The 20,647-nt window shown below is 35.3% G+C and overlaps 1 protein-coding gene across 2 annotated transcripts; it reads right to left on the reverse strand.

Moving 5' to 3' along the window:
- Positions 1-6,291: 6,291 nt before the first annotated feature.
- Positions 6,292-16,870, reverse strand: LOC101261041 (pentatricopeptide repeat-containing protein At2g32630-like). Of its 2 annotated transcripts, none has more exons than XM_069286781.1 (3): positions 15,718-16,870; positions 14,218-15,291; positions 6,292-6,961 (listed from the first exon to the last, which is right to left on the reverse strand). In XM_069286781.1, the coding sequence occupies exons 1-2, from the start codon at positions 16,768-16,770 to the stop codon at positions 14,239-14,241; spliced, it is 2,106 nt and encodes a 701-aa protein (XP_069142882.1). In that variant the 5' UTR covers positions 16,771-16,870; the 3' UTR covers positions 6,292-6,961; positions 14,218-14,238. The 2 variants fall into 2 exon arrangements, with proteins under 2 accessions (XP_069142882.1, XP_069142881.1); XM_069286780.1 differs by lacking the exon at positions 6,292-6,961 and adding an exon at positions 10,522-10,864.
- Positions 16,871-20,647: the final 3,777 nt, after the last annotated feature.

Consider the following 20,647-nt stretch of genomic DNA (forward strand, 5'->3'; position numbering starts at 1 on the left):
ACACAAGTAATAAAATAAAACAAGGTAAAATGATCTAATGGACCCCTACACTTGTGTATTCTTATTGTGGACCCTTACTTTACCAGCTAAAACCTTAAACGTAATCAAAAGATGATTTTTAAACACTTCCTATAATGTGTGTAGTCCACTCTTCGTCAAAACGATAACCTGTCAAGTCAAAGTCATGTAAATTAATAATACGTCATAATTATTTTATTAAATATTTTAAAAATTACTAACTAAAATATTTTTAAAAAAAGATGAATAATTCTTTAAAACATATTCTTGTTTCTCTCACCTTCTTCCAACTTCCGTCCACCTTTCCCAACTAACAACCGCCATAACCACCTTTATCACAAACACCATCACCTCTACCTCTTAGTTTATGATTCTTCCATTTAAAATTTTCTTCATACGGGAAAAAAAGTTTATAATTGGAAGTCTTGAAAAGAAAATCTTGATTCTTAAATTATATCTAAATTAATCTTTCTTTGTTTTCTTTTCTTCTCAATTTCTTCCTTTGTAAGACTTTTGTATTTGAAAATTTTGTTCTTTAATAGTGGTATATGATGAAACTTGAATGAAAAATAAAATAAGGTGGATCTACTAATAGAATGGGGTGGATATAGGGTTGCGGTAGACATGGAGGTGGGTGTTGGAAGATGAGGGGGATCAGGGTGACGTGTGGGCTGAGAAGGGATGGTAGTTGTGGTGGGGATGATTGAAGAAGGTGAAGTGAGGAGAAGAAGATGATTTTCCTAAAAATATTATTATTTTACATTTTTTTAAAATTTAAATATGTTATTCACTTGCCTCTACATGTGTGTGGTTAAACTCTCGTGTCAACTCATCCATCTTAATGTCACCTAGGCATGATCAATAGTCTGAGGGGTTTGATATTTTCTTTTAATGAGTTTAAGGGTTCAGTTGATAAAGGATTAAGTTGAAGAGTTCATAATACAAACTCATACAAGTACAGGGGTCCATCAAGCAATTTTGCCATAAAACAATAATGTAAAAAATGATGAACGTTAGACTAACATTGATATATACAAGATAATAAAAAAGAATATGGTTCAAACTGAATTTGAGTAGCTTGAACAAGAAACAACTCTTGGTAACTGTAGAGATACTCATTAAATGCTAGTAGGGAATAAATATAATTAGAAATGAGTAAATGAAATAATAATTTAAATATAAAAATATGTCTTATTAACATGGAAATCCTTGAAAATCGACAATAATTTCTTTATTGACCAAGGTTAACTTGATCAAATTAATGCAATAGCATGATAAAATCTACAACAAAAATAACACGAAATTTTTTTTTAAGTAAAACAATTCATTAGAAACAATTAAGATAATCTAAATAAGCCCAGTAGTAACATTTTAATTATAAAAAATAAATAAACAACAATTAAGAATAACTATAAGTACTTCAATAACAGAAAGCGAATAATAAATAAATGGAACAAAGGAACAGTCAACTCAAAATATGAAAGTGATCAAAAGTTCAATAAACATACCGGGTCATTAATTAATGACAACAATATTATAAAGAAAAAAACAAATGGCAACAATAAAATAAATAAAGCATAACAATAATAAAATAAGGTCAAATACATAAAAAGATACCTAAATTTGTTGGGTTTTTCCCTAAGGTACCTCAACTATGCTATTTTTCTATTGATTCATTGAACCACCCATATTTTTTTCCTTTTAAACACTATACTGGTTGATGTGAAACCAGATTTTTTGAGGGGTATCGATAGAGGTTAAATATGTTATTCCGGAACTCATTAATCTTATTGATAGGGAAAATGTTCGAGTATAATTTTGTTTTACTTCAAGTAATTTGAATACATTAAAAAATAAATTATACTAACACACTTTGTTTTCATTCCTTCAATCAAAAGTATTATAATACGAATATAATTCAAGGATGTTACAATAGAAAATCTATAAAAATCAGTCAACCGTATTAAAAAGGAACAAATTGTGAATCAACATCTAGAAAAAATCAACACAATGCAAGAACTCTTCATTGTTTGGTCAGAGAAAAACAAACTTTAGCAAAGAATAAGAAAAATGAAACTAACATGGCAGCCATAACACTCATTTACATTTAGAAACATAACATATCTAAACCTAAATAAAAATATAATGAAGATAAATGATTTCAGAATCGTAACCATAAACCCATAAACTAATTAAGAAATAATATTTAAATACGAAAATAAATAAAAAACTATAATTTCCTAAGAAAAGCGAATATGGTGACAATAAACAACAATAATGAACAAATCAATAAAAGAATCACAAAATCTTAATCTAAATATTAAAATTCACTCGTATTTTGAACAAGAAATAGAATAACAAAATAAACAAGCTATACGTAAAAGTTAAGGTTACTGAAGTTATATATTTTTCGGCCAGATCTCGTTGTAATCAGTGACCATGAAACTAGCAGGGATATGGTGGTTGTTCATCGGCTTGGAAGGGATTTTGTTCGATGTTGTGTGTATGCTGGTGAGTTATGTTTCTTGAGGTTGTTTTTGGGTGGGCTTCTGGATGGAAAAGGTATTGTTCCATGGTAGAATAAAACTGAGGTGGGTTGGTTTCGCCGGTGGGGTTGGGGGTTTGAAAAATAGAGAGAAATGGGAGTTGTTTGGATCACTTTTGGAGAGTTTGGAGGTTGTTTTGTTGCAGGTCTGGTTGAGAAAAAATGGTGGTTTAATGGTAGGGTTTTAGGTCTTTGTGGTGGTGTTTTGGTTGATGTAATAAGTGTGGATGGAGAAGATGGTTGTTCTCCAAGAGTGAGCTAGAGGAGCTTGAAAAAACAGGGGATTTGGACCGTGCTTAGTCGGGAATGGATACTAGGACTACTTTTCTTAAATTCATGACGAACCTGCAGGACGGACCGTCATAGACACGACGGGTCGTCATGGACTCCGTAACCCCACATTTGGTTAGACTTCTCCATCTTCCTTCAACAGCTGCACTACGCTGCCACCTACAGACCGTCACAAGCTCCGTAGGTGGTCTCTTCTGCATTTCTTCGCTCACAAACCTCTGCATTCATCTTTGGACAGATTTCCTGCAAATAAGGAGAAACTTATCTAAAAATTAGCACAAAAAGGCTTTTGGACACACTAAACTTAAGGAAACAGTATTAATAATACCGTGAAAACACGGTATATCAACACCCTCAACTTAAATTCGTTGTTTGTCCTCAAGCGACGCACTATGACTTACTACACAATTTTTTTACAATAGTATCCATGTTTTATCCTTTGCAATCATTTGGCTATCAATCCCGATTAATCTCATCATGTTTATGCATGCTATCACTATTAGGCTTGAATTATGTGGAATCAGACCATGACACAGACTCACTATGCACTAACACCTATCCTCTTCAATTACTCACCGAAGTGCTAACATTTCTGGTAATGCAACTAATGTCCTCATTTCAAAACAAAATCCTCATTTTTCACACAATGATTTCAGTTTGAGTGAGTATAAGGATTAGTTTTCAACACTCACTCTCAGAACAAATTCACACTCATTCATACCTATTGCCATAAGCTTGCCTTATTTTCACTGCTTTAAGTTCGCTATACAACCCTTAGAATCACGATAGGACTTTCTTAGCTTGCAACATAGGCTCAGGGTCAGTTAGGGTATATTTAGGTATACTTTAGTGACTTTTTTTCATCCTTGACATATCGTCTAAACATACCATTTTCTATCATTTTATCTCGCCCAGTTTCTCATATTCTTTCACCTTGCTATTTTCTCTTCTTTCTTCATTTGTGTAAGTGACTCTCTTCTTTTCTTGCTTGTATTTCTTGTATATTTTGATTTTTATTTACTCTTTTTTTCAACTAATTCTTGAGTCACTTTACTTTTGTTGTTTCTCTCTCTTTGTTTTTTCAACCCCACATTCCAGAGAATTCCTCATAATAGCAACCCTCAACTCATGGCTTTGCCATTAGCCATGAGTCAAAGTACACAATACCCAAAGTTGGGTTAGGGCCATAACAAAGATTGTTTACTACATTAGCCACCCTCAACTTATGCTTTTGGCATAAGCTGAGGTGCACATGTCCAAGGAGGGACCAGGGCCAACACATTATTTCCAAAAAAGATCAGTTGGAGTGAAAAAGAAAGGTCTAACCAGGCAAGTTAGTGGACTATTCAAATCTTCCTCACACTCACTTGACAACTCATCACTCTACCAGATTATCAGACACCTAGTTCGAATTTTAGACGTAGGGTAATGCAGTGGTGTACCTCTATGTCATGCTTAGAGCCACACACTTATCAATTTCTATGCCTAGTCATGCATCATTTTCCATTTTATCAGGATATCATTTTAGCCATCATGCTCCAGAATTAAACTATGTACACAATATATAGACATGCCGGTTCAACAGAAAAAGTAATCCGTCTTTTGGGGAAAAGGAACACAGGAAAGAAAACCCCAAAAGAGGATAGTGAATTTGGACTACTCACACTTCACCCTAGCACTCACTTTCCATTTACCCCACCCCCAACAAAAAATATGCAATTGTCCCCAATGCATAAAAAATTGAAATACTAGAGTGGTAGGTGAAGCAAACTTGTGTCACAAAGCGCCAATGATCAGCAAGCTGGTGGGTTCGGTTCCCCGGTACCCACTTCCTCTGTAATCTGGACACACAGCCGCTAACTCTCCTGCTCTCATCTGGTGCGCCACCTCCTCAGCAAGCCTCCATCTCACGGCTCTCCTTCTTCTGTTCTCGCGCCTCATCCTCCGCTTGACCCCTACGCCTCTTGGCATGCTCTCGAGGAGGAGGTGGTGGAATCTCTGAGGTGGCGAATAGGGCCGCCAACACTGTGTATTCAGCAGGCTCGACAGAAGGGGCCTCAGACTCAGGCACCCTAGCCTCTAAGATCATGTCAATATCTGCGCGAAGGCTGTCAACCGCAGCCTGAAGAGTCGACACATACACCGGAGGGGCTGGCCGGGCTAGCACCCGCAACTCAAAAGCTTCCAAGCGCTAGTGAACCTCAGTGATCTTCCGCTCTGTATGCTGGACCATTTTCTGCTCTAAGCGCTCTTCTGCCTCATAATAGACCTCTGCATCCATGGCTGAATATGATGCAGAAGTGTAGCCATTTGCGCCTCTAATTTTTGGACCCTAGCAAGCGGGACCAGCGCATATAGAGGGGCTGTGCGAGAGGAGCTCGGGGCAGTGCTATTACCCGGGATAGACTCGTTCGGGATAGTGTCAATGGATTGAGCCTGCGTAGCCGTGCGAGCCTGGGCTACCGTATCAGCCAGATCATCAGCAAGTGAGGGCAGCTCTGGACGGAGCCCTTTGCATGGAGCTAACTCATTGGCCTAATCTCTGATGAGGCCGACATCAACAATGCCCAGAGGGGTCTTGAGCTGATCAACGTGCCATATAGGGACACCTGCGGACCTGCAGAGAGAAAAGATCATGCACGGGAAAGGGTATGTAGTTGTGACCTTAAAATCCCTCTCGTGCATGACTGCCTGTAGAAGCCACGCAAAATCCACCTCAAACCCGGCTATCATCACTGACATCAGTACTGCTCGGTCTCATTTGACGGTATTATCGGCGGCTGTGGGGGAAAGGTAGTGGCGGACAATCAACCACAAAAACTTTGCCGTGAAAGTTAGGTTGGCCTTCTTGATGGCCCCTTTCGGATCGGTCACCCAGTCGGCACCCACTCCATCAACGGACAAGTGCAGGGCCATCTACCTCTTGGTGGTCTCTCTAAGTGATGGCTCACGCAAGAATTGGCCATCTTTAACAATTTGCCATCGGTAGTCAAACTCGGCAGTGAGAGGGGTCTGATTAGCTTCAAGACCCTCGCCATATATAAATCGGCAGATGGCAGGCAGGGAAATATTGACTTGAACGCCCCGTACTAGGACCTGCTCCAGTGGGGCCTGTTTGGCAGGGGCAGCCCGCCTATCAATCTGCAATCGAAGAGTCACTACGTAGGATGCATAGAACTTTCAGACCAGCTCTTCACTATATTGTCCCAAGGGACGTGCTGTGCACTCCAGTCGATGTATGGTGAAGAGATTGTGGATCTCAGGCATCGTCCGGAGACTCCCTGTAAAGACCCGCCGCTCCAATGTGAGTGTTCGAGCCATAACTCCTTTGTCATTAAGGAACTTTGCGTCGGAGTAGACTTGAAATCGCCCGTTGACACACAATATCCAAATATATGATATAAGAATTCATGTATTTACTTCAATGAGAAAGAGTAAAATCCGAAAGTTTACTTGATTAATCAGTAAAAGTCACCAACAATTAATGATAAAAGTCTCAAGATATTCAATAATCTCTCAAAGAGTCTACAAAATAATCAAGAGTCTCACAATACTCAAAAGTCTAAAAATGGTCCAGAGTCTAACCTCAAAAACGAGGTTTTTTGAACTATTTATAGAAAAAGAAAAACCTAATTAAACAAGAATTCTAATTGCTGGAAATATGTCAAAACGCGGCAGGGTCGACGGACCTCGCGACGGATCGTCGTGGTCACGACAGACCGTCATGGACTCCGTCGTCCCATACTTGTGCAATTTCTTCTGCTGCTCTCTTCATTACCCTGACGGCAAGTATGACGGACCGTCACAGGCACAACGGTCCATCAAGGGTCTTCGTTTCAAAACACTTAAACTCTTGGAATATGGGTACTGGGACTACTTCTTTGAACTTCATGACGAACCTGCAGGACGGACCGTCATAGACACGACGGACCGTCATGGACTCCGTAACCCCACACTTGGTCAGACTTCCCCATCTTCCTTCAGCAGCTGCACTACGCTGCCACCTACGGACCGTCACAAGCATGACGGACCGTCACAAGCTCCGTAGGTGGTCTCTTCTGCATTTCTTCGCTCACAAACCTCCGCATTCATCTTTCGACAGATTTCCTGCAAATAAGGAGAAACTTATATAAAAATTAGAACAAAAGGCTATTGGACACACTAAACTTAAGGAAAAAGTATTAATAATACCATGAAACCACGGTATATCAACAGGTATTTGGTGTAATTGGCAAGGGTTAATTAAATTCTCCACATCACAAACCAGAGGATGTGAATTGTTGGTAACTACATGGTGCAATTATTAGTTAATTACTTTTTAATTTCTTTTTTTTCAAAAAAAAATTCTATCTTTTTTTTAAAAAAAATTTACATCTATTATTTAAGTTCTTTATTATTTCTAAAAGTTTATTTTTACTTATATTATTATATTTTAATTTCTTCTCATTCTCAACCTTACTTCATGTGATTTTACGCAGTTTTTTTGTATTATCTATTTCTTTATGTCATATTTATTTTATCAATAGCATAATTATAGCAGAAATTTCATACTTTGAGTTTCTATGATCAGTTCAAGTGAAATGTATCAATTTCAATAAATATAAATCAATTAGTTCATAATATTGTATAATTCCATGTAGAAATCTCAAATTTAGGATTAGAGAAATCAAGAATGGTATTGATGTATTGATAGTATTAATAGGTTGATCAATATTGATAAATTGACATGTTGATCGATATTTATTGTATTGATCTATTGATTAATAATGATGTTATTGATAAAATAATAATGTTTATAACATACTCCTTATATCGGAGATGTAAATTCCAATGTTAACTATACTTAGAGTCCTACTACAATACCTATTACTATTATAATAATAATGCAACTATAAATAATCTAATCCAGTTGTAATATAATCCTAATCATAAAAATAATACTAGATGAATATAATCCTAATTAACATAGGTAGTCTAATCCTGGTGCGACTCAAATTCTTCTGTAGTGTTATAACTCGTCAGTCAGCTTCGTTGGACCTGTTCCTTCGACATGTTCAAATCCTCAGCTTCCTTTTTTATCAACACTTGTTATACACTATTCAGTCAACTGAGTTGAACCTGTTCTTTTGACATGTTCCAATCATCAGTTTCCTTCTTCTTCAACACTTCCCCTCAAGCTAGTGAGTGGAGGAACAATTACTCCTAGCTTGCTTTGGATATCCAGCAAAAAAAAACTTTGAATACACAAAAAACAACTTGTTTTATCAATGCTTCGGTATATTGATGTTGTGTTTTTTTCCAAATATCCAACAAAAAATACTTTAAATACCCAGCAAAAACTTGTTTTGTCAATGCTTCGGTATGTTAATGTTATTGTTTCCTCTTCCCCTTCCTTTTTGGGCAGATAATGCCATGTTATGATTTTGTTATGACATTTTTTCTTCCTCTTCCTTTATATCAAATCCTGTGAGAGCATTAACATATTGATTAAGGGTGGAATATGGTGTCTTACCTATGCTTCTAGCAAAATTAATTGTTCTCTTTTTCTTTTTCTTTTTTTTGAATATAAGTTTTTTTAATAGTATTCTCACATCTCTTTGGCAGATGAGTAGCCCATAATTACTTGTGTGTTTTCCTCAATCAAGGTGTTCGAGATCCAACTTCTTAGTAACACCTTTTTCTCCTTCCAATCATCAATATTGTCACTAGCTTTTGCATTATTCTTAGCCGCTACAACTTCCCTAGCAGTCTTTCCAGTGGCACATCTACTTTTACTTGGTTCATTCTCTAAGATATGAATCAATTGTGATATATGTGTCCTCATTATGAGGTAGTTTTTTGGCTTAAGTTTAATAGAGCAACCGACAATTATTTGGTGAATTGAGGAGGTTGACATGGTTTTTGGTAGAAGGGGTCATTAGAACGTGTGGGTTTTTTTTCATTTTTTATAATCAATAATCAGAGAACGGAAAAGCTTTAAGCTCTGATACCATGTAGAAATCTTAAATTTAGGATTAGAGAAATCAAGAATTGTATTGATAGTATTGATAAGCTGATCAATATTGATAAACTGATATATCGATCAATATTTATGTATTGATCTATTGATCACTAATGATGTTGTTGATAAATAATAATATTAATAACATACTCCTTATATAGGAGATAATTGTAGAGTCCTAAGTTAACTATACTTAGATTCTTACTATAATACCTATTACTACTATAATAATAATAATGCAACTATAAATAATCTAATCCTAGTTATACTTTAATTTTAATCATAAAAATAATTCCATACAAAATATAATCTTAATTAACATAAGTAGTCTAATCTTAGTGCAACTCTAATTCTTCAGCAGTTTTGTAACTCACCAGTCAGCTTCGTTGGACATGTTCCTTCGACATGTTCCAATCGTAAGCACTCTTCTTCATCAACACTTATTGTAGACAAGTTAGTCAACTGCGTTGGACCTGTTCCTTTGATATGTTTCCATCGTTAGTTTCTTTATTCTTCAACAAATATTAGTTAAGAACACAAATTTATTGATTAATATATTTTTTAGAAATAATGTATATCTTAATTATTTAATTTAATATCATTTATGTAGTTTCTCATTTGTCTAGTGTAAATTTTACAGAACGTGTGTAATAACATTATGATGACCAAACATGTCCGATATAATTACTAGACTGTGTAAATACTAGGCTAGTAATTACTACCCAAATAATTACACCAATTTCAATTACCAAGTGACTTTCTAAATAGGCCCAAATATAGTTTTGAATCTCTTTTAGAGTTGTAAACTTGAATTGGGTAAATTGAAGCCGGATTTCAAGTGGGTTTTCTATTTTAAGTGTTCAATTTCATGTTACCCATGGCTAATTGCATGCAAAGTATAATTTCTTTACACTTTGCAAAGTGGCTTAAACTCCAAACTCTTGGAATGTGATTACGGAATTGATTGTTGATATAATTTGTGAATTCATTGAATTGCTCTGTTTTATGAAAATTCACTAATTGTCGATTGATTAATTCTTGCATTAAGGTGGTCAATTCAATTTTAGCTTCATTCTTGCATTGGTACTCCGAAAAAAAAACCCATAGAAGTGGGTAATAAGTACACTTGTAAATTTTGGGTTAATCAAGATAACATGTTGATGAGACTGAGCGAAGATTCCATGTAAAAAGCTTTGAACTTGAAAGAAGATTAGCATCAACGATGGTAACCTACTTATTGGCGATTAGTTAGATATAATGAGCAATTTTACAATACCCAAAATGAAATAAATATTCAATCTCCACACACTTATAGACAATTAGTTCTTTGAATCATCAACTACAGTAATTTTATCGATTGGGAGTTAAAACCAGTGTTGTTGAAATTGGTGGTTTCTCCACCTCTTTGCTATTTCAACTTTATTGAAATTAATTGCTAGTTAATTCTCTAATTGAATTCTTAACAATATACTAGTCCCAGAATTCTTTGTTGGGTTTTAATTGACGACGAGCTTCGTCCCTTTTCATTGACATTTGAGCATTATGAAAGCGTCTTACTCATATCAAGGGAGCACAGATTCACTGAGGATGTTTAGGACTCCATAGATAATGGGAGAAAAGAAAAGTAATGTAGATTCAAACCTCATTGGGCTTTTATAGGCGTCTCTTTTAAGGCAAAACTTCAAAACTGACTGAAGTGACATTAGGTTAGCAGCTTGGAACAAATTATATCGTGCATAGGAGAAACCTAATATTTCCTTTCTCCTCCTCTAAGAATCATTGCACTACAATGTGAAAGAGGAAGATACCAACAATCACAAATGTCACACAACAGCCAAGAATATTGCTTCCCTTTATGCTGACATCTTATGAAAAAATCAAAACTACAAAGGAATGTCATCGCTACAATCACTATCAATTAACAAGTTTGTATGGCAAATCTTCAATTGTTTTACGTTTTCTTGCAAAACCTCCCTTTCAATTTATCGACCACTGGACTTCATAACTCTCTGCATCAAAAGTAACAGAGCTTTACATCAGAAATGTAGGGCACTAGGTTTACATAAAATCCTAACCACACAATAATTTTTTTAAATGATACTTCTTAGTTGTACTTTTCTTTAAAAAATGAATTATGATTCAGATACTCATTTTTATAGAAATAAAAAATTAAAGTAAAATTTGAAGAAGAAAAAATAGCAAGGGAAAAAGTGAAAATAAGGTTTGGCGAAAAATATACAAAAATAATAGTGATTACCATTTTTCAAATTTCATGCGTAGATCTAGGTTTGAGGGAGGTTTAGAAGGTCAGCCGAGTAAAAAGTGGAGTATATGGGCAGTATCAACAGAATTTAAATGGTGGAAACAGTAAAATGTCACAATAGAAATTCTGTGGCAATTACAGGAATAATGTAGGAGTGCCTCAGCGAAAACCTTCCCAGTTATAATATGTTCAATCCAAAAATTCTGAAATGTATCCACAAAAATGCAAGCAAGTATAAACATGGAAAAGCATAAGAAGTCAAGTGGCTAAAGGGAGATGATGGGCCGTTTTCAGCAAAACTTGAGCCGCTTTAACCCTTCTAGTGTTGTACATCACTTCAAACTTCTTATCAATCTCAGAATGGAATAGTAGACCATCAATAAATGACAAATTCAACAGAACAGTCGATTGATTCTACTGATAGCAGCAGTAGAAAAGGTTCAGTTGATGAGCTCGGTGACTTCTGTAAACAAGGCAACATAAAGAAGTAGTAGAAGTTTTGCATTTCTTGGAGATGTAATATTTCACAGTCAATTTTGTCTCAATGTATTATGTTGATCGATGGATGCGATGAGGATGAATCCCTTGAGGATGCTAGATCAACTCATGAATACCTTTTTGAGATCTCATCCTCATCTTAACATCAAAATGTACAATAAGATTCTTGAAATGAATGGAAGATGTTGCCTCCATGAATGATGCCTTCTTGGTGTTTCGATAAATGCCTCAACATAATTTGACTTCTTGGGACACAATGATTACATGGCTTGGTAAGATGGTCTTAGAGAAGATGCAATAGAATTGTTTGGGTAATTCAAGAAAACTGGGATGAAACCTAATGGCCAAAAGTTTGAGTGTCTTCCATGCTTGTAGTGTTGTTGGTTATATAGCTGAGGGCATGTTACACTTCGAATCAATGAGTAAGGATTATGACATTGTTCTCTCTATGGAGCCATATGCAGTAAGTACAGGATATCTTGATGAAGCTATGGAGTTCATTGAAACATGCCTATACAGCAAAGGAAGTATGGGAAACCATGACGAATCCGTGTACAATTCATGGGAATCCGGAGCTTGCTGAGATTGTTGAGCTCTGAGACCCATCTTGTTTGGATGGATAGTCAAAGGCAGGTTTTTTGGCTGTGAAATTATCAGAATAGCCAAGGAAAAAGAGAAGATATATGCATTTCTAAGGAAAAAGAGCAGCTAAAAAAGGACGGTTACACACTAGAGACCAAGGCCTCATTTTATTTTATTTTTGCACTTAATGGAGGCCTGAATCTTAATCATTCAGATTCAGCCCATTAAGTGTGTTAGGATTTTAGGTTTGAATCTGAATGATTCAGATTCAGCTCATTTAGTTCATTTGTTTCTTTTTTCAAAAAGCCTCTTAATGAACCTGAAAAGGTCTGAACTGAACAAATCTTCAAGAGAGTCTTAACATAATTTAGACTTATTTAATAAGTTATAAAATAATATCGTATCAGCTCTCTCTGTCTTTGGGTGACTTTTCTCTCACAATTATAAACTTTCCTCCCCTTTCTCAATCAAACACCACTTTTTTCACATGAACTGGTAAGTTTTCATAATCTTTACAAGTATTTTATTCTATTAATAATTTTCTTAGGGTGTATTGAATGTTTGTAAAGAGCAATTGTTCAATAATATTTTTAGTACATTGATGTTCATCTGAAAAAAAATACTATTAATAATTAAAAATAATAACTATGAATACATAATTGAGGTCACTTATTAGAATTTCGTTTTAGGCCAATAATTTTATTTACTCTTTCATCATCAAACCTACTTGGTAGATTTCACTAATATACTATTGTCGTTGAACTAACTAATGAGGCTCTTAATAATTCTCCATCCCGATCTTCATTTTCAGCTAGAAGTTCACGATTTAGACAATTGGATCAAGGTTATTGGAACAAAAAAAGTATTCTTTAGTTTTTTTCTAATTAGCCAAAATATATGTTAGGTGTAGATACTGTGATACCTTATTTATTATTTTCCATTTAGTATCTATCATACTTATTGAACTTTATGATATATATTGTGCTATTAATTTTTTTTTACTCATGATTCTCATATTTTACTCTTGATGATTATGATATTTCTTTAATCAAAAAGTAACATTTTTTGTTCAAATGCAGATATTCAAATAAAGAAAAACTTTTCTAGAAAAAAATGCAATATTCTCATGGCCAATCAGTCCATAATGTTGCATCAGCAGAGACCAGAAACAACCAGTGCTTTTGCACTTCACAGTTGAAACAACTTTCACACACATGGCGATTTATAAACATTCTCTGCAGCACAAATAGTGCTAAGCACCACAGAAATTTTCATTTTACTATACCATGTGAAATTACCTAAACCATTTCTTATAGACACAGCAATGGAACATCCATTACTACTAATAAAACAGCTAATCATCTGGATCAGCTATACTCAATGATTTATTATTTACAGCATTAAATTAATATATAATGTTCCGTAAAATAATCTAGGAATCAGTGATAGCAATTCACCTGCCCCCTAATCACCACATCTCACCACACAAAAAGTTTTACAGCAACAAGAGCAAGTGGTTAGATCACACCATGAAAAGCTAAAGCACCACCTCAGTATTGTAAGCTTAAGAGAAATATATTTCTACTAAAACCAAAAACAGTTAGTGGACAAGCAAATCAGTTTATCAGTCTTTTAATGTTCATTTCAAAGTAAATCCAAATCATGTGGCAATTCAACTCCCAGTAGTAACAAGGATATGAAAAAAAAGGTTCAAAAAATGAAAGATCTACAAACATCATAATAACCACAATTGATGCATCTAACAATGGAGAAGACATTTATAAGTCGAAACCTATTAGTTATTCTGTGTCAAAGAACAACGACAAGTCAGAAGAAATAGGCTGCATGGTCGTAAAATGCTCAGGAAGACAAGAACAGTAATCATCTTGCTGCTTTAAATGAATGGAGACAATTCGTGGTGATTCCAGAATCACAATGAGGCCATTGATTCTTATAGGCTTCAGAACACTAAAACACACTTTCATCAGCCTACTCCCAAGATAGATAGCACTAACTTACCTTTTATGCAAGCGATCAACATTATCTTACAGTTGGTCTTCTGCGAAGAAAAGTTTGAGACGCCATGAGTGTCACTTGAAGTTGCTCAGACACTGTAAATCCCCGAGCTTCCATCAATCCTTGGAACTTTTGAGCATCTTGTACAAATCCACCAGCTATAAGCGACCATATAATCCTCTCGAAATCTTCTGGTTCCAACTGCTCTTGTTTTGCCTCCAGAACTCCAAGAGCTTGAAGAGCCTTTTTCTCAACATTAGCTCTTGCATACATGTCACATAGGCTAATATGAACCTTGAATGGAGGAGCCTCACCCTGCTCAGCAATTTTATCTAAGAGTTGTTCAGCTTCATCAATTAGTTGCATTTTACTCAACCAATCCACCAAAACCGAATAAGTAGCCACCCCAGGCTCAAAGCCATCTTTCTCAAGCTCTACTAAAAGATTTAAGGCTTTATCCAGCAAGTTATTCTTCTCATATGCTGCTATCATGGTAGCAGTGCATCTATCATTTGGCTTGTGTCCAAGTTTAATCATGTAATCAAAATTCTGCCTTGCCTGATCAGGGTCACCCGCTTTTCCAAATGCCTCAACAAGTAACATACATGACTCTAAAGTGGGCTGAAATCCTGAAAATTGCATTGAAGTTGCTATTCTTTGGGCTCCATTAGCATCACCGTGCTGAGAAAATGACCTTAGGAGGGCCATATAGATCTTCTTAGAGGATTTCATGTCTCTTACCTCCATTTCCTTCATCAATGATTCACCTTTCTTCGGGTCGCCAGCATTTACATAGGCTAGGATCATGGAATTGTAAACCCCCATGTCTGGTAGAAATCCTTGAGTTCTCAAGCTCTCAAATGCGGCTTTTGCTCGATCCAGATCACCTGCTTTGCTGTACATGTGAACCATGGTTGTTGATGTGAGAATATCAGGTACAATTCCATTCTCTCTCATCTTTCGGATATTTCTCTCGGCATCTTCTCGCCGGTTATCTCTAGCATGGGCATCAATGAGTTTTGAGTAGTCACGTATGTTTGTTTCGAATGACTCTTCACCAAGCACATGTTCTGCAATCTAACATGTTTACAAAAAAGTGGGAGTTAGCTAATACTAAAAAACAACTTAAATTCACATTTTCTTTTATAGCCAGACTCAAATTCAGATTTGTGACAACCTTTGCTTTATACTATTATAAATTAACAGTACGAAGAACGAGCATTCAAAAACAAGTGACATTAAGAATATTTAATACTAAAAAACAACTTAAATTCACATTTTCTTTTATAGCCAGACTCAAATTCAGATTTGTGACAACCTTTGCTTTATACTATTATAAATTAACAGTACGAAGAACGAGCATTCAAAAACAAGTGACATTAAGAATATTAACTTCAAGTCTCCCAGTTTTTGCGGTTGGCAATGGGACGAACGAAAGTTAAAAATAAAAATAGAAATTGAAGTCATGCTAATAAGAAAACACTTAATTGGAGAACGAATTACCTTCAAATATAGACTAGGATTTCGGTTCTGCAATCTATCAAGTAAATTTATCCAGTCTACCCTGCTAGGCTGGAGAAGTTGTACCCATTCTGCTATTAGTGTAGAATAATCATCTTCCTCCTGCAAAGAAAGTAATTTTTCAGTAATAATTTTGCACTTGCCGTCTATTTTTTTTGGTTCTTGAGGGCATATGATTTTCTCAGCCTCATGAATCTTATCAGCCACTTGTGACCATTTTGAATCGGACAAATCAAGTCCATAAATCTTATAGTTAATTTTGCCACGCCTTTTTGGAAGAGTGACAAGTTTAGGGTCCTCCGCACCAATACCATGTTCGGTCCCTTGTTGTTGTTGCTCTTCCTCCTTAAAACGTTCAAGACTGTGATAAAACTCACTTGCCTCCATCTTCTCGCGTGCCCATTTGAACCTATACTCCCTTAGCATATCTCCACGTATACCTACTTCACCAGCAAACCTACACATCTCCTTAACTTGCTCAGCTTGAAGAAAGTTCTTCATTTTATCCTTCCTTTTCGCTTTCTCCATATCTTCCAAAACCACATTACTCACCTCCCACACTGTCTTCCACAAATCGTGACTAAAATCATCATCCGACGACTTACCTCCAACAATCTGATCAAAACCACCCTTTTCCAGCTCAGAAACAACCTTGTCAACAATAACCAAAAGCATCTCATCAATAGTTTTTTTCTCAAAATCTGGATATACTTGCTTTAGTTTTCCACGCATTATCCAAACAAATCTTGACAAGAAGTCATTCATTGTAATATCATCCTCAGTGTCAATTACCATTTCTTCAGGTGTATCAGTAACTGTATCTGTGTGAATCAATCTTTTAGCACTCCAAGATTCAAATTTTGGAATTGGTGTGTTGTGAATTAGGAAAAATCGGCATTTGGTCCAACTGGTGGACGGTGGAAGAGAGGAGGTAGGGATTGAGGATTTTGAGTGAAAATGACATAGAATTTGCGTAGCTTTGAGTTTTGACAATTTCTCGATAGTTCGCTTGCTCATTAGTTGCTTCATATTCATATTCAGACCAAACAAATTAGGGTTTATCAAATTGCAGGAGAGTTACACAACTTCTCTTATATATATATATATATAATAAAACCTTTTCGGAGAGTTACACAACTTCTCTTATATATATATATATATATAATAAAACCTTTTTGGAGCGGGGTGGATGGTAAATACATATACTTTTGAGTTTTTTAAAAAAACAATTAATATGCATAATTAAAAACTTATGAACAAAGCACTAGGAAATTTCTCAATGTTACAATTTTAAAAAAAGAAAGTTTAAAATAATTTAGTCATTTTCAATTTCAATTTGTAAATATTAAGAAATATAAATATATGTGAAAGTGTTCTCTTTTTTAAATTAAAAAATTACCACATCTAATTGTCACGATCCGAGAGCACTCCCAAGTGGTGACGCGTCGTACTTGACCTCTTGGAGGTCTTGTAAAAGCCTCTTAGCAATAATTTCTCATATAAATATGAAAAGTAGTGCGGAATTAAAACTTTTCACATATAAAATCAATACGGAAACTCTTTTATAAAACGTAAGAAGACGAAGTCTCATCATAAGTCATCTTAGACACATGTTAATATCATAGGGTAACAGCCCTTTCATTTAAAGGAAAACATATATCTAATACAAAGTCTTTAATAAAAGAAAATTAGAACTAAAATTTATGTCCTCGATCATATGAGGACATACCAATCTTGAGAGAAATCAACTTCCCAAGCTTCAACTTCTAGGATTCCTCACTTGCCACCACCTACACTTTTAGACATAGAAAACATATGGAATTAAGAACAATAATGCTTTAAGTATGGTGAACATGCAAGAAGCCCTTGCAAAAGGGGACATTTACTTAAAGATATGTTTTTCATGCTACTTTAATAAAAATCTTCATCATAAGAGTTTAAGAGACATAATACAAGCCAACAATCACATATAAGATATATTCAACAAGCATCCCCATATAGAGCTTAATTCCATATTCAACAAGTAAGCATTTTCATCACTTTAGACTCACTACCTAAGGTTACTCTAAGACTTACCTAAGTAAGACTTGAAGAGACTGCTCATACACCCTCTTCAAGTACACCTACGTGATCCTCAAAGCTACCCTAGATAAGAACCTTTCTATTTAACATATTTTTACCAAGTGAACATTAATCATTAAAGTCATTTAAGAGACAACTAACAAGTAGGGGACTCCTCATAATGGTCTTGGAAGACCTAGGGAACTCACTCTAGCATCTTCAAAGCCTACTCGTCTCATAAGTAGATAGCTTCTCACTCCACTACCTACACGTTGTAAAACCTAACTAGAGAGCACATCCCTGATGAGAATAAACATTAACCAACATAGACCACACTAGTTAGGTATGGAATCGGGTGTCATCAAAACCCCACACCATGGAAGGTGTTCTATGTCACATCCCGAGACCACACCCTAGAAGATATGACACTCTCGGAGTGAAACCGGACTCAACCTCTCGGAGGTCTTGTACAAACACATTCGTATCGTTCATTGCATATAAACATATGAAAAATAGTGTGGAATTAAAACTTTTCATAAACATTCTATAAGTCTTTAAAATATCTTTCATATAAAACTCATAGGAAATACTAAGTCTCATTTCATCAAATCTTAAACACAAGAATACTTTGGGACACGTCCCATACAATATGAATATGAAAATACTTAGTCTATTACAATACTTCAATAAAAGAAATAAAAGATATATATGTCCTCGAATCAAATAAGGACATACTTCACTACACTTAAAAGATACTACGATCCAAGTCTTGCTTCTCAAATGCTCTTCACCTACCAATCACTATAGACGTCGATAAAAGTATGGAATTAGTACGACCACATGTACTAAGTATGACATAATGCATAAAAATCATAAAAATGAACATTTATTGGAAATATGTGTCTTTTTCATTTAAATATCATATCATAATCATAAGAATAACATTTAACACCTTAGAAACAAATAAGATAATATTTCAGAATTTAGTACATTTTTAAACTCACACTTTACAGTGCATTGTTACAGTGAAGTTCCTTCATTGTACAACGAAGTGCCTTATCTTAACTTTAGACACTTTCTAACATGTAATCCTTCACTAAGAGCTATCCTAAGACTCACTTAAGTAACACAAACAGAAACCGCCGATACAATCTCTATAGGCACACCTAAATGATCCCTAAGACCACCTATAATGAGATACACATACTTACAAATACATCAATCACATGAACATGAGAACCTTCTACCAAAGGTCATTCTACGTCTCACTTGAGCGTGTTGTGAAGCGACCGCCCATACAATCCCTTGCACACACTTAAGAGATCCTATAGACTACCTAAGATAGAATCATCCTCACTTAATACATTACAATATAGATAATATGATATTCTCCTTCGAAAGGCTATCAAAAGACTTACTTACATAAATCAAGAAGATAACGTCCATGATTAACCTCTTCAAGATTACCTAAATAATCCTTAAGACTACTTGAGGCTTAGAACATGTCTACATAATCAATCATCTTCCCTAACTAGAGTGTTAAGACTTATTTAGGTAAGATACGAAGTGCCCATTCCTATGCCCCCTTCACACCTTAACTAGACAACCCTTAACTACTCTAGATAAGTACTTATTCAATTAACATGTTTTGTTAACTTAAGTCATAACATTGCTTAGTTCATTTAGGTTACATTCATAACATAAGGACATTTAAAGTAATGGTCTTGGAGAAGACCTATGGACTCTAATTAACACCTTAAAAGCCTGATGTGCAATGTCTAGATAGCGTCTCATACCACCACCAAAACTTCATAGAAGTTCTCTAATGCTAGTAAGTATCCCTCATGATGAAAATAGGCAATAACAGACATAGACCATGGTAGCAAAGCATGTAATCCGGAGTGGTAACCTAATTTGATAGAGGGTGTTCTACTTGCCAATGGTAAAACTTGAACACTTCCTATGTAGGCACATGGTTAAGGAATATGAAAGGCGTGCTTTGTACTCTAGTCTCATCCTTTAACTGGAGCTACTTCGCTTACCATACTCACTCAGTGCTAGCCTTTGTTCTCATAGAGTAATTTACACTAAAGGTTCATATAAATGGGTTCCATATCAAGTTCATTACCCAATAACATTTACCATACCAAAGACGTCCACTAGGGCTACCTTACAATGGCGACAAAAATCTCATAATGACTAACCTAAGGATTGATATGATGTCGTTCCAGCCAACCAACCTTAATCCATCAAGGTTCATAACCTTACCACTAGGTTCAAGGTTTCACATAAAGGACCCTCTTAGTATCATTCAAGGTCTCATGTAATTAATACATACAAGACTAAGAGTCTTTAGCATCCTAAGTCAAGACATCTCATATTCACATTCATACATGCAACAAGTAAGGGACACAAGTCTACCACATAAGACACACTAGGACTTTACTCTATCACATATTGCATATCATATTAAAGTAGGAAATAGGCCCAACCTTCATCACCTTTAGATCACCCTATACACTACTATAACATCATAAATATAGCCATCATATGACTCAATAACCAATTAATAATAATCATTCATCAACCCTAAAACTACATACATAAAGTCATAGTCATAGTTTAACATAATTATATAATATCAATAGAAGAACATATAATCTCACATTAGTTCACACGTGGATAGATATGATCATACTTCACATAAGTAAAATTCACAAATCATTATAGTACTTGAAGTAGTGCCGACAAGGCGATGATCGTCATAATATATAAAGTAACGACGACAAGGCCACATCAATTGCAAATAAAGCACATAGCACCGCCACCATAAGTGGACCATACCAATCAC

Source organism: Solanum lycopersicum, chromosome 7 (assembly GCF_036512215.1).
Source record: "Solanum lycopersicum chromosome 7, SLM_r2.1".
NCBI lineage: Eukaryota > Viridiplantae > Streptophyta > Magnoliopsida > Solanales > Solanaceae > Solanum > Solanum lycopersicum.